The sequence below is a fragment of the Stegodyphus dumicola genome, chromosome 4 (assembly GCF_044657685.1).
Source record: "Stegodyphus dumicola isolate Sdum_Otavi_A_Nest chromosome 4, ASM4465768v1".
NCBI classification, from domain to species: Eukaryota; Metazoa; Arthropoda; class Arachnida; order Araneae; family Eresidae; genus Stegodyphus; species Stegodyphus dumicola.
This window is the reverse complement of record NC_140771.1, coordinates 13,000,063-13,027,309: the sequence shown is the minus strand read 5'-3', so window position 1 is coordinate 13,027,309 and position 27,247 is coordinate 13,000,063. Positions and strand designations below refer to the sequence as shown.

Here is a 27,247-nt window from a genome sequence, read left to right as displayed (position 1 = left end):
CAAGAAATCTTTTTTTCCCTATTCCAAAACGCTGTTGTGTTTTTGATTTGCAAACACTGGACATACTGTGAGTGTATAATAGAAAACCGGCTTTGTTTTCTTTCAGTTTTAAAAGTTTATCACTCGAAAAAATATATTTCAGGCTAATGGCGATTAATAGATCGGCTTTATTATGCGCGGGAGATCCTAATATTCAGCAGTATTCTAGAATGGCTGCAGATTTGGAAAAACAAGAACTTGAGGTAATTCCTCTGACATTATTTCTCAAACTGTTTTTTAGTGTCATGGCAAATTATTTTGAATTTTCATACATTTCCCCTTTAAATATATGTATACATTTCTTCCATCATACCTTGTGAGAATCACAACTGCATAATAACCATGTGTAACTCAATTTTTTATTTATTCTTATCTCATCTATTTCTATTTAATGTTTTTCTTATCTAATTCTTGGAATTTTAGGTGTGTGTATATTAAAATTATTCGGTCTTATTTTATCGACACAAAAAGAGTATTTGAAGGAAACATATTTTAATTTTTGATAATATATAAAATTTGTAAAATTTCAAACATGTAGTTCTTCTTGTTAGAAAATTGTGTGTGTTTCGAAGAAGAGTAATACAGTCACTGTCTTTTTTTTTTCAGAGAAAGAATAATAATAATGAAGTAAGAAATTTAAAGGGGACAAAATGTAACTGATAATTAAGCTAGAAACTAATAAACTAAGCTCCATTAAAAAAAAAAAAAAAAAAAAAAAAAGGATAAAAAGCAAATTTTAAGAATGAAAAAATAAATGAATGTTTGTGAGAAATGTTAAAACTAAGCAATGAGGATCCATAATTTATACATATCAAGGAACATGTTGAAAAAAAGTTAAAATCAGTTTAAAACTTAACATAAAAATCCAAGAGACAAAGTATAATAAAAGAGCCTGTGAAAGTAATATGATATGATTAAAAAGTAAAATAATATCAGAAATCTTAAAACATGATAAGCAAATTAATGAAATAGAATTTTTTTTTAAAACAAATCATATACTGTAAATTATTTAAGAAATGAAATGCCATTAAAAACAGGGAAAGTAAAATATTAACAAATTCAAAAAAGAAACGAGCAAAATTATTGCAATCATTGTTACAGTTAATGAAAGAGATGAATGCAAATTTTTCTTATAAAATCATTATCAGTCAAAAGTTGAATTTCTGCTTATTTTAAATTCCAGTTAATATGCTTCTCTTCATATATTCTCGGAACATATAAAAAAAGAATAAGCTATACTTTTTCAAAAAAGTCGATTCAAATCAGAGGGGTGGCTTATATATGCGAATGATTTTGAAATAGGTACATACTAACATGTGGCAGCATAGCAGTGCATTTTGTTCCAAGACAAACTCATTCATTTGAAAGGTATCCTCAGGCGTCAGGCACTACACTCATTGAGATTAAATGTGCTCTGGTTCATTATGAATTTAATTTAAATTCGCACTACTGTTTTAATTATTTGCAGCCACTGATTATATGTATCCATTCATTATGATTATTTCTAACTATGCACTGACTGTATGGCTTGTAATGTTAATCATATACTGCTAGTATTGAATACTGTGTAGTCTTATTGTACCACACACTGATTTCTACACACTGTTATTCAAAATTGTGATCTGCTCAGCCTATTGCATTGCAATATGACCACAGTACTGTACTTACTACTATATGTATTTATAACCCGATTGTACTGTAGCTCGTACTCAAGACAGTCTGCGGTGACATAACAGGTCACCAACATTATACATGCTGACTTTCTTTATTCGTAAATGTTGGTACCATGTACTTTATTATATGTATTTACTTACCGCTAATTTATATTTAACTTTCTATTGATTTTACTGTAAGCACAACCAACTATGTGCAGTCTGTTTTGAATTTTGTATCTGCTCTGCACCCGATTACATATGGCACCATACTATTTGTGATTACTTACCACTAACAAATTTAACTAATTACTGATTGTACTGTCAGTTCAAAGAGCTATCTACAGGTTGTTTCGAATATTGTGTATACTCCCTGCATTTGATTACACATGGTACTTTACCATATGTAATTATTTACCACTAATATTTACAACTATTTTCCGATTGTACTGTAAGAACAAATATCCATGTACAGTTTGTTTCGAATATTGTATTTACTCTCTGCGTTTAATTTCACACAGCACTTTGCTATACGTAATTTTTACCACTTATTTATATAACCTTCTGCTGATCGTACTTTAAGCTCAAATAGCCATGTGCACATTATTTCGAATATTGTACTTACTCTCTGCATTTGATTACACATGGCACTTTATGTAATTATTTACCACTAATATATACTGATTGTACTATAAGCATGACTAACTATGTACAGATTGTATCAAATAGTGTATTTAATCACTGTACTTAATTACACACGACACTTAGCTATATGTAAATATTTACCACTCATTTATATAACCATCTGCTGATTGTACTGCAAATGCAAATTCTGCTTCATATTCCTGTACTGCAAACGTGATATCAATTCTCGTACAACAGGAACAGAAATGTCCTTATCAAAAGACCAATATTTTTTTCTTGAGGTAAAGAATGGTATACTGTAAACAATAATATTCCAATAAATCTTCTCATATAGACTTCAGATACAATAAATTCTGGGCTTTTTTTTTTTTTTTTTTCTGAGTGTATATATTTGTTCAACGAGAAGAGAGTAAATGTCTAAATCGAAAATCTGTGCACTAGTTTTACCTTGTATTTTGTCTTTTATAATTTCTCTTCTATCTTTTTTTTCATGTTCTTCCTGAGACATAACTAACAGTTCCTTTTTTATTCACTTTAAGATCTCAGTCTTCTGCTTTTTAAACTTTTTAGTATGACTATAACTGCTTTTAGAAGGCTGAAACTTACTTCTTATGTGAATTTCAACTTCCCTAGCAGTATCATTTGGTAAAATATCATTATCATTATTTAAAACATTGCCATTCCTTTCTTCTTCGTCACTAGCCTCTGCAATTTCTGGAGGAACAACAACAATATCAGTTTCATTCTGGTCATTATTAACATTATTATCATCTGTTTCTTCATCAAAAAATCTTTGAAGGGCTTCTTCTAATGTAAGATACCTCGTTCTAGACATTTTTAAACAACCAGAATATCGAAAGAAAGGAGTGAAAAAGGAGATTGACTACCCGTTTCCTGCTGACGTTGCGTCAATGCAACACCTGTTTTCCATTCCTTCTCAACACAAATATAAACCAATAAAATAAAATGACTGATGTAATGTTCTGATAAACGGTGACCTTGACTAAAAATAGATCACTCATAAAGACGGCAATTCTTTCCTTAAATATTTTCAGCAAAAATATCCGGTCGAAAATTTTGCTTAAAGTTTGAGATTAATTATTATAAACAAAATGATTGTTGAAGGCAAATATCTTTTTACAGAAATAATCTTCATAATATTCCCTACACAAAATCATCTGCTGCTATAAAATATCTTAGGTAGTTATATTTATATACACATTTATTTTGACAGTTGCGTCAATGCAACACCAGCGGCTAATGGGTTAAAAAGATACAGTCAAAAGTCGTTAATTCGGACACCCATAATTCGGAATGATCTATAATCCGGACCTCAAAACTAAAAACTTTCTGGCATGCGGCGCGTTGACACATGCGCATAGGCGTTTACGTGTGCGCGTAAGACCTTTTACGACTGCGCATATGAGTGTCGCAAGTGCAGAATACGTTTTCGCGTGCGCGTTTATGTATAATGGACGTATGAGCTAAAATTATCTAATTATCTATTTCAGTTAATGTTGATGATTGCGTTGTTCCTTAATTTTCGAATTGGATCCGGCTTATTATTTTTTGCAGATTGTAAGAGCAATTTTATAAAAGTAAGCTTAAACTTTCGATTATATCAAATAGAATTTCCGATATATATTTGTTAATATGTAAAGGATCTAAAGCGAAAGTATGTTTTGAAATCCGAAATCTGTTTATCAATTTCACGCTGCTCGGCGGGGGGAACGCCGCGCGGCGGGCACGTAATGAATTGGAAGTTGATCTGTCAGCACTATCCTTATCTTCAGGGCAGATGTTTTTATTTTATTTGGCTTATAATTGAAGATCAGATGTTTTTATTTTATTTGGCTTATAATTCCTTACCAAATGTAGTATTTCATCTCGATATGCTCCGTCTTTGATATGATTTAAAACAAGTTCCTCGTCATTATAATTCGCTTCCGATAGCGAAAGAAAAGTAACAGAGGTTATTGAAAACGAAAAAATTTCGATTGACAAATTAGTCGGTGTTCTTGACACAGCAATTATAGGACTTGAACAGCGGAACTTTGTAACTGAACAAGAAATTATGTCTGTTTAATAGAATTAAAGAGAAAGTATTATCATATGAAACGAAGCAAAACTTAAACAACTTACATTGAAAGAAATGTTTATTTAAGTAAACAAATAAATATTAAGCTTTTTCTTTTTGCAAATTTTGATACCCTTTAGATCATAATTGTTCTTTATTTCATAAATTACGGTTTCATATTTTTAATTTTAGAATTTCTGCATGCCATCTTACAAGATTTAAACTGATGATCTATAATCCGGAAAAATCGATAATCCGGAATCGCCGAAGTCCCGACGAGTCCGGATTTTTGTTTTTAAATTTTTGTGATATTGTGTTTTTAAATTATTTGTAATTTGATATTGTAATTTTTTTTGTTAATGTTTTCTCAATAAATATTTTTCATGTAGGCTCCAGAAGGAGTTGCATCTCCTCAACTGTATGGGCAATTATTGGCCATATATTTACTTCAAAATGATCTGTAAGTATTATCTTGCAATAAAACTTTCATAACACTTAAGATTGCTTTTTCTTTTAATTCTATTTATGTCATTTTCCTATATTTTAAGACATAAAAATTAATAATTACTATACATAAAAAAAAACATGTAAACTTGTGTTAAGATTAAGTAATGTGAAATTTTGTTAAAAAATGAGTTTAAAATTGATTTGTAACTTTATATATATATACACACCTAAAATTCCCATTTTTAGTTGTAATTTTTCATTGAATTCTTTTGTTAATGGTTCATAAATGAAAAACGTAACTGAAACTTAAAAATATTAAATTACTGCTGTATAAAATGTAGAATTACATATGAATTTTAAACATTTGTCTTTTAACTATCTAGATTTAGGAGAAAATAAAATCTCACTCCAGTGTATATATAATTTTAAAACTTTAATCGTACATTTTTCATCTGTTTGTGAATTGTTTCATTAAAGGCAAAGATCAATCAAGTTATATTTGTTAGTATTAGTTACTGTTTATGTATAAAATAGATTCGAAAAGGAAGCTGTGCTCAGTTATTGTAGGTCAAGACTTCATTCAGCAGTGTCATACAATGCACTCGGGAGTAACGTAGTAGGGGAATTCTATGATGTAATTTAAACTTTCTTAAACATTAAATTTCTTAATAGTAGAAACATACGCTATTCAAGGAGACATCATAGAATTGCTGTTTATATTTTACCATTCACAGGTTTTCTAAAACATTAAGGCAAAACTTGTTGCATGGCATTATTTTGAACTAGAACAAAGCCTTTGTCCAAATTTCCGTGTCTTCATGCAGAGATGTGAGAAAAAAAAGTTTTTCATAAAGATCTTAGTATTTTAGAAGTCAAACAACAAATCTCAGCATTATATTTGCAAATTTTCCAGGACTGGTTTCGATGGTTTAGTTACTGAACCAAGGTTTTGGTGATTGATTTCTAAAATAGCTTGTTTGGTGTATTATTTTAATCTAAACCTTCATATTTGCTTTTAAGAATTGGCAGTAATTGCTTTGCTTTTTTATGTAAACTGAGTGTAGACAACTTTATAATTAAAGAAGATGGTCCTTGTGGCCTTTCACACTAATTGGAATTTTTCCAAAAGTGCAGTGGTGTGTTTCCTTTCCTTGCACGATCTTTTTGTTTATGGAATTAAATTATGCAGATTAAGAAATGGCTGCATGTGCAGAAAACAATCTTAAGAAAAATTTAAAGAAGACAAAGGTCATCTTTTTTTTTGTGTTGAATATCAGTAGGTGATGGGCCCATTGTGAATATAATTTCTGATGATCAAAATTGATTCAAACAGTTTAATGAGCAATGTTGAGATGTCCAACTCTTGAGAAATTTCTGGGATGAGTTTGATATGTTATTGTCTTTTGTGATCAGTATTGATGATCTTCCTGTTGATCAACAACCCAGAAATTTCGTATGGTCGTATTTGAGCTATTAGCAACACTTAATGTATTAATGTTAGGACACAATATTACATCTGTGGCATATCTTATTATTTCATGTCAAACTTCAGATAATTTAAATATTCTATCTATAAATACTATTCTATCTTTGTTCTTCATACTTTAACTTTGCAGTAGTAAGTTGCCAGATGCTATATCATTTTGCAAATGTGCTATGATGAACTTTTTCCTGCTACTTCAACAAAACTATCTTTGTAGGAAGCAGTGCACATGAATTTTTTATGCTAAAACGATCTTGAGTAATTCTGTCAAGCATTAGTAACAGCTGCAATTCAGTTTTTGAATTCTCATGTTTTGTTCATTTACTTGCATTTCATGACTAATTATCAGTTGGTTCTGTCAATTATTTTTCTAGCAATTTGTTCAATGTTGTTTTTCTGCATACTTCTCAGAGGAAATTTAAATACGTAGTAGGGGAATGAGCAAATAATGTCTTCTTTGTAAATCCTTATTAAAAATAAAATCAGTAGGTGTGACTTATAGATGGCCCCATAATATTATATCAAATTTTTTAGGCTATTAGAAAAATTGTATTTTAGCTGCATCAGTTAACTATAAGAATGTTGTCGTTAGGATGCAAAAAGTATGTTTCCATACTACCTACCAGCAACTTAAGTATGAAATCCCAAAATCGGAAACATTTTCTGTTTACCATTTCTACAGTTAGCTAATTTAATTTAAATATATCCAACTATAAATCAGAAAGCTTGATGTTATTAGAAAAGAAATAAAAGTAATTGTAATACACACATTTAAATTTTAATAATGTTATTTAATTATTAATGGTAATTTTTTTATGTCCATAATGTATAGAAATTAAATAATCTTTCAATATGAGTTATTTGATAGAGAAAAGATTAAATCTTAATGCATGTTATTTAATTTTTAATAATTATTATTCTTATATTTAGAGTTTTTAAAATTTAAATAACAATGCTTTCAAAATATAAGTATATTTCATTTCATAGTCATTAATAGTGATAATTTCAAAAATCCTATTATTTTAGGATGCACTATGAAATATTTATGTTTATCTAAATATAGATATATTTCATCTGTATTATCATTCAAGTCTTTTTTTTTTTTTCCCTTTGCAGTCCAAATGCAAAATATTTATGGAAACGAATTCCACGTAATATTAAAGAAGTAAGTAAATAATTTGCTTTTACTGTATAGATGTTTTCCATTAGTAATATGACATCAGAAAGACTGTACGGTAGAAAGTCCGAAATCTGGACGTCTATTATCCGGAATGATCTAAAATCCAGACCTCAAAGCCACAAGCACTTTTATTTATATTAATGCTTTATGCATGCGCATTTGATTTTTCCTCCCATAATAAAGCATGTGGACATTTTCACTTAAAAATTCCGATTCTTAATTTCAATTAGGCACTAAATAAAATACCTTGTTATGGAAAAACAATCATGTAAGCATACATTTGTGACATTAATAATTTGTCTCCGTAGCTGAATATCTACTTGGCATACATTTCAAACAGAAAAATTCACCTATTTTATATCTCTGACGCTGACCTGGCGAGTCATTATTTATTATATTTTGCTTTCATCACCGTATGTTTATCAATACATGACAGTTTCAGTAATAACTCATGCTGTGATGTCTAAACTTTTTTTTATATTAGTAATTGAATGACAAGAGTATGGCAACCTTTTATGCTAACATTACGCTTGGCGATGATAATAGATTTAGCCTAGATAAAGCCTTAAGTATATGTGGGTGTTTATTTATTCAGGACTCGGATTTATAATTTTTTAACTGTTTTTTATAGATCTTCTAGTCCTTCGAAGAAATATTCACAGCTGAACATTAATTTTTATCTTCAAATGTTAATAGTTTTGAACACAGGTTAGACATTTAATGTTTCTACCAATTCCCAAACCTTGATCATAATGCTTTTATGCTTATTATCCTTGTAATAAGTCAGGTACTTTCTCATATAAAAATCAAATTCATTCTAAGACACCGTGTTTGAGCGATTGAAGTAATTTGCTCAAACTGACTTGGAAGAGACTATCATATGAAATAACCAGTGAAGTGAGAAACTTGTAATCTGATACCCAATGTGTTAGGTTGAAATATCAATCTGAGTCTCATGAATATTGCCTGTGTCGAATCTTGAATACTTTCACAGGCTCGAGTCTAGCTTTTCTTCTTGTGACAGAAATCAGTTTAGCAGTTAAACCTTCAAGCCAACCATAGAAACCTTGCACATATTTACTAATCCCCCTGAAAATATTGACATTTTCAAGATTCTAAATACAGTACAAAGTCCATAATTAGGAATCATTGGAACCTCAGCCATTCCGGATTTTAGATCATCAGTTTAAATCTAGTAAGATGACTTTTAGACATGGCAATATTAGGGCTGCCTTTGTTGTTTAGGTCAAATAGAAAAATAACTCCACACAACCACTAAAAGGCCAAAAACATGATCCTGGCAAACTTTAGTACAACCTGTCAGTCAGTGTACTTTCATTGGCCATGGTATCACTTCCCTAACTGGAAGGTTTTTGAATGTGACTGCAGGAATGTCAGCTAGTCTGAAGAATAGTTGCATTTATGGTGCATACGTTTTCTTTTGTTGAGAAAGTAGGTGTTTGAATTAATATTCTCCTTTCTTAAATTTGTTTTTAAATTTTATTTTGTTTCATTTTTTTCCAGTTGGTGGTACATAGGTCTGATCATTTCAGTTGTCAGACATTCAGATTTTGGACTTTTTTTTCTGTAGAAATATTGTATCAATAAATAATTTAGCAGCATTTTTCAATGTTTAAGTAATGATAGCACTATAAATATTCACGTTCTACTTTTCAAATCCAAAGTCTTTTCTTTGCTTTTCATCTTGGCACCATTATCATATTCCTGATCTCCTTAATAAAGCTAAAAATTCTTCTAGTAAAATATAAAACAGATTTTAAAAAAATGCTGTTTGTTTTTGGACTGTAAAGTCTTTGGTTTCCAGAAACTCTGTAAAACCTTCTACGGGTGTCCGAGTGTTTCAACATATCTTACTGTCATAAAAATATATTCCTTACAGCTTATTATAATTATTTCTTTTTTAAAAGAACAGAAATGCACATTAATGTGAATCATTTCATAGCAAAATAAAATTAACAGGGGTACTAATTGAGCCCATTCTGGATACAAACATTTGTGAAACACATAACTTAAAACCAATTCCAAAAAACAAAATAAAACTCCTCCTGTTGCCACACACTACAAACTAAATATAATTTAAGACTGCGAGATCTGATATTCTCCCACCTGAAGTTGGTAGAAGATAACTCTACAACGAAACAGTATGCAATATTTTTGAAAAAGAAAGAAACAAGATACATTTTCTATTCAAAATTTCAAGATTTTTATGAATGAAAGTGTAACTTTATAAAGTTCAGGAGGTGAAGCAAGGTTTTATGAGTCCAAATTAAGAGGATGTTTAACAACCTTCCCATTTCTTATTTTTAAAGCAACAGATGTTGTTTTATTGCAAAGTTTTACTGGAAACTTTGTTGTTAGCATTTTCATACTTTGTTTTCTTTTTGCAATCTTTAAACCAGGATGAGGAAACTTCTAGTGGAAAAAAAATCTCTGTACTGATTGTAAGAGTTCTCCCTTAGGTATTTGTCAATGAACTAGCCTCATTAACACAATCTTTTCTGGGTAACATTACAATAAGAGACCTAAAAGCCAGTTAGTACATTTTACATTATCTCAGCCAGTAAGCACAACTTCACCAGGTTAAATTTTCATCCCTGTTTCCTTTAGTTATTTCTTTGAATCAAGAGACTCTGGTATTTGAACCCGAATCTTTTTCAGATATCCATAATCAGTCATTGCAATATCCAATTCTTTTGTTAAAAATATCTAGTTGCTTGAACTCTTGTAGGATGCACAACTTGTGCAACACTTGTAGGATATCAGTTAAAATATTTTTAAAAAGCAACATATTTTTGTTTACCAATAATTTATGATTGTATTTATTTTAGTATTTTTGGTGTTGTGAAAGAGATTATGAACTTTTGCATGCTTAAGGCAAACTTTATTGTTTTTTTATTATTTTATTTTTATTTATTGTCTTTTCTCTGCAGGAAAATCCAGAGTTAGGTAAAATCTGGGTTGTAGGACAAAAACTTTGGCAGTGTCATTCAAGTGTGTATGTTGCTCTTGAAGAAGATTGGCCAGATCATGTAAAACCTATACTTTCAGCAATTGTGGGCAAGTATCATTTATCACAATAAAAAATGTCTTTGTGAAGGAAAATTATGTAATCAGTGCTGAATTTTGTTCTGTAAGAGACATAAATCTGAAAATATACTTAATGAAATTTTTGCATAAATCCTTCTTATTTTTATGAATTTCCATGATAGTAGCAAATTCATTCAAATATGTCTTTTTACATTTTTATTGACTTTTGATCATCCTGTGTGTAGTTTCATAAAATGGGAATGTAAAAAATAATTTGGTAGAATTTAATTTTCTAACCATAGAGCTGAAGTACTTGCATTTCAAAATTAAAATTTCTAAGGGAGTTTTATTTCATGCTGTAGAAAATCTACTTATTCATACATTTTTTGGCAATAACAGAAATTATTCATTTTGTGGCATGATGAGTTGTTAAAAGAGTTAGTGAAGCAATAAAAGTTCTCTCTTGCTGCAGACTGATAGATGTAACTGCTTTTACTGCAAGTTAAGATTTTTTCTAAACAATGCCAGTTGTGATATCTTCAAATTTATTTAATAATTATAGTAAAATTAATAGTAATTAATTTATTTATAAAAATGTAAGCTTAATTTGGGAAAAATATATTTCAGGGTACCCCTTGGCGAAAATCGGCTTCATTCCTGTTTACATACAATACCCTTCCCAGTAAAATGATGTCCAAAGCATAATTCAGTAGAACATAATTAAAACAAAAAATATATAATTTTAATAAACTGCATTGTAGTCAGACAAGGAAATAACATAAGAATGGAAATACATGTTATCTAACCTACGCAGTACAAAAAAGAAATATTACCTTACCTTATTTAGAAATTTTTGTGTCTTCGGTATATGACAAACAGAATTCCTTAACAGCATCCAAAAACTGTCTAAAATTATCTGAACTAAAAATCTGTGTACTTCCGTCGCCACATAAATTCACAAAAATAAGAATAAAAATTATCCTCCATAGTATTGGACAAAGCCATCTGAACGATCTTTACGTCCGACCATACGCATTTCCTCCATACGAACAGGATGCTTATAATGATTACTTTAAGTAATCACTGTAAGTAGTTTACTGTTATGAGTAAACCTTCACTTACACACCAGTCAGTTAATGCTTTTTCCCATTCGTTCCAAATCGTACAGAAATTTCAGATAAATCTTATCACAGGCAGCCATTTTATGATGTAAAGTGCAAAATAAGCAACATATACCCTAAGTGACATCCAACACAGAAATAAACCATGAGAAATCAAAATCACTGTGATCACTCATTACAACCAATCATGTCATAGTAGGGTTTCCGAAATGTACACTGTAAAATATTCAGGTTACCGTAAATGAAACAACTTGGTGATTATCCAAGGGTAACCCTAAAATATAGACTACCCTTAAATTCTATTCTGAATCATGTGTTAATTCCTCCTTAATTTTATTAGATTTCTCATGCTATTCTGTAGATTGTTAGTATATGCAGCAATGAAATCAAGAGAGGCAAATTTATTACAAATAATTTTTTTTTAAATTTTCTTTGCTTTTGTCATATGTTATCCAGCATATAATTGGGCATAAATACAAATTAAAATATATTTTTCAGACATAACCAGAAGTCGAGCTTTACGATTGATTGCAAAAGCATATTCTTCTATAAGTGTTGAAAAAGTAGCTTCTTTCCTTGGAATGAGTGAAGAAGATTGTGTAGAAGGTAATTGTTTACTATTACTGGATTTTATTAGTATTTAAATATGCATATTTTGTTATTTTTTACAATAATTAAATAATGTTGATATTTATAAAACTTTTAAGAGTAATAAAAGCTAATTGCTTTTATATAGAGGATGCATCAAAATTGAGTTGTAGGCTAATATAAAAGAAAAGCCCTTATAAGCATATTTTAGGAAACAGTTCACAAATTATGGTTTGAGGGACGACTGGTACATATGTATCATATAAAATTTTGAGGTCTGCCATGTATCCGAATTTATATGGGAGATTCACAGTCTTTGACTGCATTCTACATCCTGATTTAATATATATTTTGCTGTACTGATTTATAATATATTTTGTTGTTCCTGATTTAGTGTATTTCTATTATTCCAGAATTTCTCATAAATTTTATTATTTAATTGGAATATTTGTACAAATTTTGATTTCATTTTTATGTAACCATCAGTCAGTGATTGAAATCAGACACCATTGAAACTAATTATTACTGAGGTTTGTGAAAGGGCATTTCTGTTTATCTTTTTTAACTAGCAACATTTCGAGTCTCGGTAAAAAACTGCACCCCAGGGTCTTCAAAACTCATTGTGGCAGAGCACATTCTAGGAAAAAACTGTCTATTGCATCTGATATCTTTTAATGGGATAGGTTTCTAACATTTTATATGCCAACATATCCTCTGTTTCTTGTAATAATTATAATGGAGGCTACAGTCCCTTAAAATCTCCTGAGTTTTCTTTAATATACTTTATTTCATAGTTATTTTTTCTGCTCATTAAAATTTACTCAGCAAATTTCAGTTTTATTTCCTTTATCTGCTACCAGTCATGGAGAATTTTTAAAAAATTCAGAATGTTATGTGTTATTCTGAACATTTGTATCTCCAAATTGCCATCTAATTCTGGAAATCTTAGTATTTAAATTTTATACTATGTGCTATATTCAAATTTGTTAAATATTTCAAGTTTTTATTTTTTCTTTTTCTTTATTGTCTCTTTCTCTTTTTTTTTAAAGTGAGATTCTTTCCAATTTATTTGTATCTCCCCTCTCCCTTCAAAAAAGAATCTGTACACTTTTTTCTTTTGATCTATATTGAAGGACTTATTAAGTATATGGTATAATACTGAATTATTAAACAATTAATTGCCTCAATAACTATGTTAAATTATTCTAATTCATGTGTAATTCATGTCATACCTTTTGATAATTTAGTGATCAGATTGATTTTTAAAATGGGTAAATGAAATCATGGAGTAGAGGTTTATTGCTTGTAATTAAAATTATTAAATCAGTTTTTGGCAAGGGCAAAGAATAGGCATCTTTTGTTGACCATGTGAAATTAATTTAGAAAAGTTGATTACTAAATTAGCAATCAAATGGTAATTTAACTTAAATCCGTTTCTTAGTAGTATAACATTTTTCTGTGAAAAGTGTGTTAACAAGTGTCAAAAATTAGTAATGACATTCAGTGTAATGCGTATATAGTAGAACCCACTCAGCCTCTCAAGTATAAACAGTAAAATTCTCAGTATAGCCAGAACACCATAATTCTTAGTCTGGTAGGGTTAACAGCTAAATAGAATTCAAGGAATACTAACTAAACAAAAGACTCACGTTGAGTTTTAATTCTGAAACACAATTACAAAACATTACACTGAAGGTTACAAACTTATAAGGACTAAACATTGAAGTTACAAAATAACTCTCGAGGCAGAACACAATGTTTAGTACTTGACTCCGGTACACTGACTGAAAGGCTATTGTCTTTCAGACCGCTATTCCCTCCGGCTGCTAGGTGGTGCACTTGAGAGCTGTGGCATTACAGAATTCCCCTCTGGCTCATACAATGTCTCGGCGCCAGAGGGGAATTCTGTGTAAGGGGTGGACCAATCTTGTAATCGGATACTTCTCCTTGAATCAGTTTGATATTCTGCTTGATATTCTTGATGAAGAATCACACAGCGATCATCGTTTTATTTTGATTGATATTACAAGAATTGAAATTTTGAGTTCTCATGACTATGTTATTTCGGCTGATAGCAGGCGAAGGCGAATTCGCTCCTTTTGTAATAAACTGAAAAAGAAATTAAGAAATTCGAATATCTTCTCGGAAATATTGACTCTAAAAAAGACTTAAATAACTTTGTTTTTGATTTGGAAGAGTTTTTGACTTCAAATATGAAAAAACTTTTAAAATCTAGGAAGAAAAATAAATCTTTAGCCACTTGGTGGAATGACGGACTGGCTCGTACTCGTAGGAGAGTCCGTGCTCTGAGGTCCAGATCTCAGGTCAGGGACCTTGATTATGATGAAAGAATGAAGAGAAAAATTGAATGCAAGAGGGAACTTGCATTATACAGAAAACTAATTTGTAAATCTAAATGGGAGTTTAAATACATTCAATTCCAAAAAATTAAAAATTATCATGACAAACCTTTTAGAAATGCTACTAATAAGAGTAAAAAAAAATATTTTTACTCGGCAAGTGATTTTTTTGAATCCTCAGCATTATTACAAAAATATATTGGATAATGCTCTTGATTTTGGTTTTTGTGATGACACAATTTACTTTGATGATTATCCTGGCTATGAGGAAAAACAGTTCACCAGGTCCGAACTCGTTTCTGTTATTTCCGCGATTCGATTAAGGAGTGCACCGGGTCTCGACGGGATCACCCCAACTTTTCTTAAAATATATTTGATTTCTGCCCTGGATTTCTTTTAACACTGTTTAATAAATGTTTAGAATTACATACATTTCCTAACGCTTGGAAAATGGCTAAGATTATCTTGATACCGAAGGAAGAGAATCGTTTTCGACCAATTTGTTTACTGAAAGTTTTTGCTAAAACTCTTGATAAGTTGATTACAAAAAGGATTTATCACCATTTATTTATCAATAACTTAATTTCAGAAAGACAGTTTGGTTTTGTCCCTGGTAGGTCAGCAGAGTATGCTCTCTACCGGGTGGTTGATTTTATAAGATATAATAAACCTAATTTGCATGTCGCGGTGGTCTCCGTCAATATTTCCGGTGCCTTTGACATTGTTTCTTGGCCTTCTCTTCTGTGCTCCTTGTGTAATATTGGTATTAGCTCAAATAGTTTCGGACTCATTAGGGATTTTTTCAATGATAGGATTATAATCTATAAACCAAATAACATGATTGAAATTAAAAGAAGTATCTTCAAGGGTTGTCCACAAGGATCTTGTAGTGCTCCTCTGTTCTGGGGCCTAGTTGATAAATTTTTAAAGACAGAATTTGATTTGGGGGTCGACGTAATTGCTTATGCGGACGATTCGGTTTTCCTAATTACAGCTAAATCATTAGAAAAAGTTGAAATTAAATTTAATAACACTATGAAAATTTTTAATCAATGGTACTCTGAGGAGCAAATAAAATCAAATGCTGCCAAAACTAAATTTTTATTTTTTCCTAAGTCTGGTCGCCACATTCGACCCCCTAGATTAAGATTTAACGATAAAATTTTTAAAATCAATGAAGAATAAAAATATTTAGGTGCTTATTTGGATTCAAAACTCAGTTTTAGTTATCATCTTAATTATATCCAAAAACAAACTGATTTAATTTTAAATTTTTACAAAAGAAATTACCCATCCAATATTTTGAGACTTCTTTATAATAATGTTTTTATACCCATTGTTATGTATGGAATTACGGCTTGGGGTCGCAGAGTGGGGGAGTTACTACACTTACGTATGAAACTCAATTCCATTCAGTGGAGCTGGCTTCTCGCACTCACCCATTGTTTCAACACAGTCTCGAGTGAGGCTCTTTGCGTCCTGGCGGGCACTCCGCCTCTCTCGATAATCTACAAGTTTTATTATGATAAAGCTATATTATGAAACAATACAGACTTATTTAACTATGAAGAAATCCCAGTTTTTGCTGGCTCACTTTCTGTCTTTAATTTACATCTGATCCATCCGGCAAACCGTATTTCTATCAACTATAATATTTATGATCCTTTTTTAATGGAATACCAAATTTTTACTGATGGATCGGGTTATGAGGGCAGGGTGGGCTCGGCTTTTGTTGTATATTATTTTGATACTGAGACCTATCACTATAAATTGAGCGTTGAAAAATATAACTCTGTTTATCAAGCCGAGCTTATCGTCGTCCTCTATGCCCTTAAATGGATATTGAAAAGTAATTTTGCAAGAAATTCTAACTTTTATATTTTTACAGATTGCATGTCTTGTTTAAATGCATTTTATAATGCAGAAAATAATAATGGTCTGATTATCGATATTAAAGATCTTTACCAAAAACTATCCATATCCTTTAATATTAAGTTTGGTTGGGTTAAAGCCCATATCGGAATGTACGGTAATGAGAGAGCGCATGTGCTCGCAAAAGAAGCTGCCATAGGGAGTGTTTTGGAGATGCCCTATGTTCAGGGTTAAAAAAAAAATAGCAGCTAAAGTTATTTATTCGTATTATTTTAAGCAATGGCAGTTACAATGGAATTCTTCTGAAAGGAAAAGTCGCTATTTGAAACATTTAGAACTGATTAGGGAAAAAAAAAAAAAAATATCTTTAATGAATTTGAAGTTAACCAGTTTCTGACCGGACATGGGCATTTCCCGAGATACTTCGTTAGGTTTAAGATACAGAACGATGATAAATGTAAACTATGTGGTCTGTTTGGTGATGCTAAGCGTTTCCTCAAGGTTTGTCTCTACTTTGATAGCTTAAGAAGCAGTAAAAATAGTGATTTTGAAAATCCCTTTTTGTACTATAAAGATTTCGCACAATTATGTAAATCTGTGATGAAATTTATATGGTATTTGCATTTTATTGCCATCACTATTTGGTCTATTTTACTAATTTTTTGTTACCATTGTTTGTGTTTGTCTGTTCGTTTTTTTTTTTTTTTTTTTTTTGGGTTGTTTGTTTTGTTTTGTTTTTGTCTTTGGTGTCTGCTCTTGTCTAAATGTTTGTAATTGTTCTTTTTCTTCAATTTTATGTGTATAATTATTATTAATACATTTTATTACATTTATTATTCTCATTTAGATATTTTATGTTTCATTTTTTCCTTTGTTGAAATGGGCGTGGCCTCTCATGACCATAAGACCAGCTTGCTTGGTTAGGCAGGTTGGGCTGCGCCCGCTACTGATACTGATATAATGTCTCGGCGCAGAGCCAGAAATATGTTTTTTTGGTCTGCTTCATATTCAAAAAGGGGCTACAGTCCCACTCTTTCTTGAAACAAGCAGTTCATAAGCATGTAAGGCTGAGCTGTGGTAAGTCCCAAGGACTTCATCTGGCTTAGCTGGAACAGCAATATCATATGTAGTGGGTGAATGATTGGTTAGCATTAAATAAGGTTCTTCACATTTGGGCATGGATTTTTGACACTCTGTGTTCTGTGATCTGCAAATAGGATGTAACGTCACCCATACTCTATCACTTCGTTTATAGGAAGCCCTTTGACCTCGATGATCATATATTTTATAATATATATATATATATATATATATATATATAAAATTTTTATAATTTTAATAATTTTTATAATAATTATTATAATTTTAATAATATTTATAATAATTATTATAATTTTAATAATTTTTTATATTTTTATTTGTTTTAACTTGTTCCATCGATTGGTTTTTTATATGTTGTAACTTTTCACTTATCACATCGAAAGATATGTTACTGTATTTTTTGCCATTAACTTGTTTCCAATGATTAGTATTTTACTGTGTTTTATATTTTACATTTTTTTTCACGTGTAGCCTAATTTTTCACCCTTCAATGACATTGTTTTTTTAAAACAACTGTGTTGAACTTTTTCTTGGAGCCCACAGCTCCTGGTAACTTTTTGGCGAGCTAACTACAATTTCTCTTCTCATTTCCTTAATTTTGCAGCAAATTGTGCAAAAAAGTTTTTAGACCAAATTGGTCTTTTTGTATTGTACTTACTACCTAGCGTATTAATTATATATACATTTATATATATTTTGCTTGTCTTGCTCTTCATTAACTCGGGATGATTCATCAATAGCATAGAGTCAGGATGATTCATTCAAAACTCCATAGGATCAAGATGATACTCTTCATATTTCATTGAATCGGAATGATTCACTCAAAACTTCCTGAATTGGGAGGATTCATTTAAAACTGCACAGACTCAGTATGAAATGAACCAGGATGATTCTTTTCAAACTTCATTGAATCAGAATGATTCATTCAACAACAGTCTGGATGATTCTAGAAAAGTTCACTATATGGGGTTGGATCTCGCCCTGGTTCGAAGTAGTTTTCTTGAATTGTGCATTAAGTGATTTAGTTGAGTACTCTGTTCTGTATGTAGATGTTTACCTTTGTCACTTCGAAGATTCACTAAAGTGAATGTTCCAGAACTTTAATTGGAAATTTCTGGACTTTTTGTCTGCATGCGTAATTAACTCTTTGAGTCGAATCACTTTCAGATTATCTGAGATGGACAGACCCAATTCTGTTGCTAACACTTGCAGATACTTTTTCCTGGCTAGTCCCAAAAATGCCATGTTATCGTACTTTCAATTTCCATTGAAAAGTTTGTTGTTTGTTTGAAGAAAAATTATATGTTCAGAAATTTTATGAATTTCTTAATTAACCTTGACAATTACATAGAACAAAATCATTAATCTGAGATTACTTCAAAAATGAACTAACATTTTACAAAGATTGGTACACTTACTAATAATAAAATGCACAAATTTATTAAACATAAAATCCCCCCAAAAAAATTTAACTGTGATAAATCTTCTATTAGTAATGCATGGGATGTCTACAAAATTCTAAATGCTCTAAGAAATTAATTCCGACTGTAGTTCTCTTTGAAAAACACAATTATATGTATAAGCTATTCTCAAATATTACAAAATAATAATTTAAAACATTTTATAAACATGAAGTTTGAAAATGCAGCAAGTATTAGAATATCTTTCAGAATAATGACAATTAAAATATTAATTCAAAAGAAGTCTTCTTATTAAATAAAAACAAAACAGTAGTGGCACAGTTTAAGTAATATAGATAAAACCCTTTTCACTTTTTAATCTCTTCTGTTCTCAAAGGGAAAAAATATCCGTTAATATGATTCATAAAATAAAATAAAACATAACACACAACTTATTCATAGATAGCAATGCAATTATAAAAACACTAAAGGAATTATGCACACTGGAAACATATATCAGGCAAAATAAAAATAACATTTTGCCACATAAACACTTTTCGTTCAGAATAGAAACGAAATTTTATTTGTGTTGACTTCCAATGAAAACAAAGTTAATCTCCAGTTAGAACATAGAATTGAAACACAGGAAAATTCAAATAAAAATCGGTTATTTAAAACAATGTAAGACAAAATAAATTCTTAAAGAGCAACATAACTAAAAAAGAAAGTACACTGAGCTTATGTGTGTATATATATATATATATATATATAGGTATATTTTTGATTCTGTTTTGTTTTTACTACAGATTTCATTCCAACAACATTATATTTAGAATATTATATTGCTTATTAACTGAAAACTTATGTGGTATCTTTGGGTGAAGATGAAACCGATACTTCATGAAATTTCCAGAATAATCTTTGGTTGAAGACTTTGCTGCTGAAAGTAGTACCTTAAATCTGGAAAAGAATATGAGTTGATGGCTACATGGTTTTTTTCTCAACTGGATAAATCATTCAAACCCCACGTTGGGTGCCAACTGTAGCCAGGACACCATAATTCTGTGTTAAGGTTAACAGCTGAATAGAATTCAAGGAATACTAACTAAACAAAAGACTCATCTTGAGTTTTAATTCTGAAACACAATTAAAAAACATTACACTTAAGGACCTAAAACTTATAAGGACATTATAATTAAACATTGAAGTTACAAAATAACTCTCGGGGGCAGAACATTATGTTTAGTACTTTATTCCAATACACTGACTGAAAGGCTATTTCAGGCCGTTATTCCCTACAGCGGCCATTAGGTGGTGCACTTGAGAGCCATGGGGTTACACCAGTTAGTAAAGTCAGAAACCATAAAACTTCTGAATTAAAAAAAAAAAAATCTTGTTTGATAAATAAATAGCATAACATCTGGTCATATTTGTTTTCTATTGAGGCAAAGTGTTACATAGTTTTCGAGATTTAGTGTAATGATCCAACAAAGGCTGATACAGAAAAATTGCTTTTTTATGCAACATAAATGAAAAAAAAAGTGAACAAGTATTTCGAGAACGCAGTATTTGAGTGTTAGATTTTTGATAAAATGGAAGGCCACTGTCAAAAGATTAAGGATGAAGTCATTGATAATATTTTAAATTTAGCACAAAAAGATTTTGATTGGGATGATGATGATGTAGAACACATTAAACAAATTTCTTCAAGAAAAATTTTAATTTAGGAGAAAAATATTTGAAATTTTTAAAATTGCGAAGTTATGTAACTTATCAGTATTGACAACATATGATATGGAAAAAAATTCATATCAGAACATCTTAAAATTTTAAAACAGACTGCTTTAAAAGTAGATGTCTAAAAAATACATTTTTAAAATTATATAACTCTTTAATGCTTTTTGTTCTTATTTTCTTTTTATCAACATTATCTAATTCATTTTATAAATATATTTTAATTTGTTTTTGCTAATTCTACCATTTTTTAGTGTAAATCTGGCCATTTTTCTTTTTTGACCTGAAACCTGCTGAACACTATAATTAATGCCAACCTCTAGTATAAAGCTGTGCAGATTTTTAGTCTTCTTCTGTATAACAGTTTATGTATCATTAAGTCTTAATATATTTGCTGCCAAAGCTGATATGGTGTATCCATCCACATGTACCAAAATTCTGTCTGTTTTATTATTTAAATATGTATGTGTAACAGATTACTTTTAGTCATACATAAATTTGCACGAGTATACCGTAGTCACCATATGAAATAATATTTTTGCTGTGTATGCCTCGGAATAACTCGGAACTAGGTAAATAATACCCATCCATTCTGCGCATTCACACAAAAATTCATTATTTTCCATTACTTTTGTATGAGTCACTGAATCAGAATTTGAACAGTCTGCTTATAACATTTTTTAAGGTACACCCCCCTCAAAAAAAGTTTTGCATTCTAAACATTTAGTTATGTTTGTGTTTACATTTTCAGAAATAAATGATCCATTTCAGTATGTCAAGTGTATTACAGTCAAAAGTCGTTAATCCGGACTCGTCGGGACTTCGGCGATTCCGGATTATCAATTTTTCCGGATTATAGATCATCAGTTTAAATCTGGTAAGATGGCATGCAGAAATTACAAAATTAAAAATATGAAACCGTAATTTATGAAATAAAGAACAATTATGATCTAAAGGGTATCAAAATTTACAAAAAGAAAAAGCTTAATATTTATTTGTTTACTTTATTAAACATTTCCTTCAATGTAAGTTGCTTCGTTTCATGTGATAATACTTTCTCTTTAATTCTATTAAACAGACATAATTTCTTGTTTAGTTACAAAGTTCCGCTGTTCAAGTCCTATAATTGCTGTGTTGAGAATACCGACTAATTTGTCAATCGAAATGTTTTCGTTTTCAATAACCTCTGGGTCACTTTCTTCACTATCGGAAGCGAATTATAATGACGAGGAACTTGATTTAAATCATATCAAAGACAGAATGAAATACTACACTTAGTATGGAATTATAAACCAAATAAAATAAAAACATCTGCCCTGAAGATAAGGATAGTGCTGACAGATAAACTTCCAATGCGCTGCGTGAAATTGATAAACAGATTTCGGATCTCAAAACATACTTTCGCTCTGTAGATACAAATTACATATTAGTAAATATATATCGGAAATTCTATTTGACATAATCTTTCTAATCTATCATAATCTAATAATGACGTTTCTGCCCCCCCCCCTCTGCCGCAGAGCAGCATGAAATTGATAAACAGATTTCGGATTTCAAAACATACTTTCGCTTTGTAGTAAATATATATCGGAAATTCTATTTGACATAATCAAAAGTTCAAGCTTACTTTTATAAAATTGCTCTAACAGTCTGCAAAAAATAATAAGCCGGATCCAATTCGAAGATTAAGGAACAACGCAATCGGCAACATTAACTGAATTAGATAACTTTAGCTTAGCGTATAACTCCGTTACAATTTAAACGCGCATGCGCACAAACATATTCGCAGCCGTAAGGGTCTTACGCGCTCTCGTAAACGCCTGTGCGCATGCGCAGAAAGTTTGTAGCTTTGAGGTCCGGATTATAGATCATTCCGGATTATGGGTGTCCGAATTAACGACTTTTGACTGTATTTAGTTCCTTTCTGTATGCCAAACACCTAAGCATTGCATGCAATTGCTATGATAGTTCTCTGTACTTGGTGATTTAGGCAACGCAGTCAATGATGAGTTACCTCCTAGCTGGCAAATAAATTCAGTTTGCAAGTGTTCTCCTAGATGATAGTGAATGTGTTAATTACACTGTCTTTAGCTGGCAGTTGTTAAATGTAGGTGAGAACCTTGAAAGAAGTCATAAGTACTTTCAGCCTTTAAAAATATTAAAAAATTATTAATTTATTTCTGTTCAGCTGATAATTTTCTTTTTAATTTTTCTTTTAGGATTATCTTCTCTTGGCTGGGAAGTTGATGCAGCATGCAAAATTGTAAAACCAAAGAGCTTGGGTAAGATTTTTATTTGTGTATAATTTTAATAGAATATATTGTAAAATCTCAAATCATTACATTTATCTTTTTTTCTTTTTTTAATTTTCAGAGAATAAAACTGAAGAGTGCATTGCGAGTGAAGAGCAATTGGGAAAACTTACGGATTTTGTAGCTTTTCTCGAAAATTAATTCATAATCACTTCATCACTGAAGTTATAACTGTATATTTTGTGTGATATGTTATTTTCTGTCTATGAAAGCCGAATCACTGTACATTTTTAAAAATGCGTCAGGATTTTTAAAATAAAAGTTGAATAAATATGGAAGGAAAAAAAACTAGAGCTAATTGTATATTGAATTATCTTTGATAAAGTGGTTTGTTGTGCATATTTTAATTGCTTTTAAAACTCTCAGTATTTCCAATGTTACAGAATTTCCCCATATAAATTCAATGTGAATACTAAACATTTTTTGAATAAAATGTGAGAGCGAGTCAAAATGTAAAGGAACCATGTAGTATTTCTGCTCAAGTGTTTTTTCTTGAGAAAAGGTGAAATTTTCTCCATGTAAACATAATATAATTCAAAAATATGTTAAAAAAACAAAAGGAGTTGTTATTGATTTTGGATTTACAGGGTGGAAGCTATGAAAATGACTTAACCTCTAAGTGCATGACCGCCTTTATTCTAGTCATGGTATTTTTTGCCATTTACTTATATGAATATTTTTTTATTATCTTTGATGACCTGAATTTTAATGAATGAAAGTTTATGAAAAAGTGATAAAATAATTATATGAATTTTGCTAAAAAAATAGGTACTCTTCTGTTATCTGCACCAGATTCAGAAATGTATGCATGTATGTGCGAATATGTGTTTGTGTATATGTGCACATACATAGTTGTGTACATATATACATGCATACATGAACACATCCATCCATACACATCCATCCTACATTACATTTCTGAATCTGGTCCCGATAACAGAGAAGTGCCAAAAAATGTTAAATGCTAACTTCATAAGGAGATCCAAAAAGCCATGAAACTCAGAGGATTAATAATTTGAGATTATATCTGAGATTATATTTTTATTTTTATTAATCTAGTGTTCTAAATATTCTCACTTATTATCCACAATTAACAGTTACTTATCTTTCTGAGTATATTTCTGAATATTTTTAATTAAATATTTTCAAGCACTATTTTTTGCTCACTTGCATTTTTGTTTAAATAAATAATAAACATATAATTTACACAGTTAAAATGTGTATAAAAAAATATGCACTAATATTATTAGCCAAAAGGAGCATTAAGCCCAAAGGGCTACTAGTCTCAAAACGACATTTTGCCACCTTTCACTTTCCGTGTTGGTTCACTTTTCAAATTGTTGCCACCAAATATTACTGCCATGTGTTATATTTAAAGAAAGTAAATAATGAAGAATCTGCATAAATATTTCTCGCATTGTGAAAAAACAACTGTACCTAGAGCCATCAAATTTTGAATAATGTAGTCCTGCAAGCAAACATGGGCTCTTGGAAGCCCAAATTTTGAATTTGTTTCATTATCTATTTCAAAATTTGTAAAACTTTAACAAATTTTTGACTAACAAACTTAATGATTTTAAAGCGAGCAATGGCAACACTACGAAGAAAACATTTTTGTCTCCAGCATGCGAGACTGTGTATCGGAAATTCTAAAGATAGGCTGTTTTGCTGTTTTTAAATATTTTGTGATAGTGCTGTTGAATTGAATTTTATGTAGTTCAAGTGCAAAGAACATTATATTTAATAAATAAAGGCAACACACAAAACATTAAAAAAGTCTTTTTGGATATAATATAAAATTTTATTATATAAAAATATAAATTATATATATATATTTTCTTTTTTTCTTCTGTGCTTTTTTTATTTAATATTTTTTTATTACTTATCATCTGGGAAAGACAGGAGAGAGAGGGATCAACTTTTGCCAAATTACAAATTTGTCAATTCATGGGGCTATTACTAATTCTTCATTATATACTAAATGGCTGGCTGCTAGAGTATTTGTTGTTTCATCATTACTTTGACTGTGGAAAACACTTATTGTACTATTTATTGCTATAAGGCCCATGTAAAATTTAAATTGTTCATATTTTTATTAAAAGATATCAAGTGACTACCATTTTGATAGACTGAGAACATATTTATTTGATTTATTTTTTTAAATGAAACGATGGATCTTCATTCTTCAAGGAATATTTATTCACACAGTCATTTGGAACTGTGCACTAGTTCAATTGCAAAACATTTTAGATTCAATACTATGCATTGGATCAAGTGCAAAACAGTTTAGATTTATACATTTTGGCTGTGATTTGAAAAGATTTTCAGCATCTGCAGTTCATTGTTTTATTTATTTATTTTTTTGTAATTTATCCCTGGAGGAATATTGTTCCGTCTTTTCGGTAGATAGGTGGCGCTCTTGATGCGCACCGATGAAAAGTATTTCCACTTGACGCTTAAACTTGAAGAATGACGCATGTCATACCCTTTTGATGCTTGATTATGTTCTCATGGCCGCTATAGGTGGAAGTAATATACTATATCATTAAGTTTATCATTAATAAATGTTATTTCTATGTTCTGTGAAATCTTGAAGTTTTGATTTGAAATTCTAATGCTCTCCCAACCTGTTTCCTGAAAACGAAATCAACTTAAGAAATTATGACTCATGAAGAGACACCATACAAATATAAAAGTAATCCTTTCATAGTAGTATTCATATCAGAATCTAAATAATCACAAGTAGATACAGACATTTGAAACTTCTAAATATTTCCCAGTTTGTGCATTAATAGTTAAATGATTCACTGCGTAACTTCATGTTGCACATAAATTTAACATTATTATTCAAAATTATTTTCCTGTATGAACTTTCTTATTTTCAGCATTGTTATACTATCAAATTTGGGATATTTTCCTCTTAAATATTTGCAACATTAAGGTGGGTACTGCAGTCACATGGTTTTGGGAGAAAATGACAGCTCAGTATCTTTCATATTTCTACAAAATACTATTTAGCTGTACCTCAAGGGCAAACATGTGGATTTTTATTTTACTCAAAGCTGCCTCCAAACATGTTCTTAAATTTAAAGATTAGATTTAAGATGCATGATGTCAGAATACAACATGATTCATTAAATCTCGCTTAACATTGCTATTAAGCATGCTATGATTATGGCCCTTAGAAAACTTAAAATTTGGTGTGGACATTTTCATATAGTGTACGTGTTAATAGATAGATATAGAACAAACACTTAATTACAACATGGGGAAAAAAAAAAAAAAAAAGAAAGAATATAGTTTACAGTATTCAGTTACCATATAACATGCAACATCCATTATCATAACATTCTCTTCCTTCTATAATCTTGACACTGTGTCACATGAGAAAAACTGCGAAAACAACGAGGTGCGTGCTGTTGACTAAAGTGTGCATGTGTGGTATTTATCATATCATCACACACAGTGTATTATAACCATTTGTAATGAAGTTATCAATGTTCCAAGCATGCCATTAAATTGTCACAATTTTTCTGGGATATTGTGTATGTTATGTACATGTAGTTATTGGTATGAATATGCATATGCATTTAAAGTCATCTTCCTTTACAAATTATTTAAAATATTTATTACAATTAAAAGGTTGTACACAAATATGTCATTTACAGCCCATTCTGCAGCAAAGGTTTTGAAACATTATCACAGATATGTGGTTTCACACATGTAAACACAAATACATCATTTACAGCCCATTTCATAGGAAATATCTGAAACATTATCACATCTGTAGGATTTCAAACCATCTAACATATATGAAAAAAAAAAAAAAAAAAAAGTCAGCTTTATGTGAAAATGATTTGCTACATGCATTACACATTTGTGGCTTCTTACCTCATCAGGGGTGTAGCAAGGGGGAACATCTGTCCCAGGGCACAGGATCCAGGGGGCGGCAAATTGATGTTAAGGAATTTTAGAATGAAATGTTTTCAATTCTGGGCACCCTCCTATTTGCGCCCCGCAAAATCTTCAGTTGTCTCCGGGCACTGGTAGGCGTAACTACGGCTCTGTACCTCATAGTAATACATGATGTACTTGTAAAGATTTGTTTCTAAATATGACACACATGACTTTTTTCCAAAGAAGTTACAAGAGAACATCTTTACTTTTCTCCTCTCTTTATACGTGTCT

The 27,247-nt window shown here is 30.3% G+C and overlaps 1 protein-coding gene across 1 annotated transcript; it reads left to right on the top strand.

Annotated features, from left to right (window-relative positions):
• Positions 1 to 23,352, top strand: CSN8 (COP9 signalosome subunit 8). The gene is made up of 7 exons (XM_035356160.2): positions 1 to 242; positions 4,803 to 4,873; positions 7,460 to 7,508; positions 10,475 to 10,601; positions 12,191 to 12,298; positions 22,967 to 23,029; positions 23,121 to 23,352. Exons 1-7 carry the CDS (start codon positions 147 to 149, stop codon positions 23,198 to 23,200), a joined length of 594 nt encoding a protein of 197 aa, XP_035212051.1. The 5' UTR covers positions 1 to 146; the 3' UTR covers positions 23,201 to 23,352.
• Positions 23,353 to 27,247: the final 3,895 nt, after the last annotated feature.

What these genes read in the sequence shown, in the direction of transcription:
- CSN8 (XM_035356160.2), top strand. Translation starts at nt 147, where the DNA reads ATGGCGATTAATAGATCGGCTTTATTATGCGCGGGAGATCCTAATATT. An exon ending in TGGAAAAACAAGAACTTGAG is followed by an intron (nt 243 to 4,802) that starts GTAATTCCTCTG and finishes TTTTTCATGTAG; the next exon opens with GCTCCAGAAGGAGTTGCATC. An exon ending in TTCCACGTAATATTAAAGAA is followed by an intron (nt 7,509 to 10,474) that starts GTAAGTAAATAA and finishes TTTTCTCTGCAG; the next exon opens with GAAAATCCAGAGTTAGGTAA.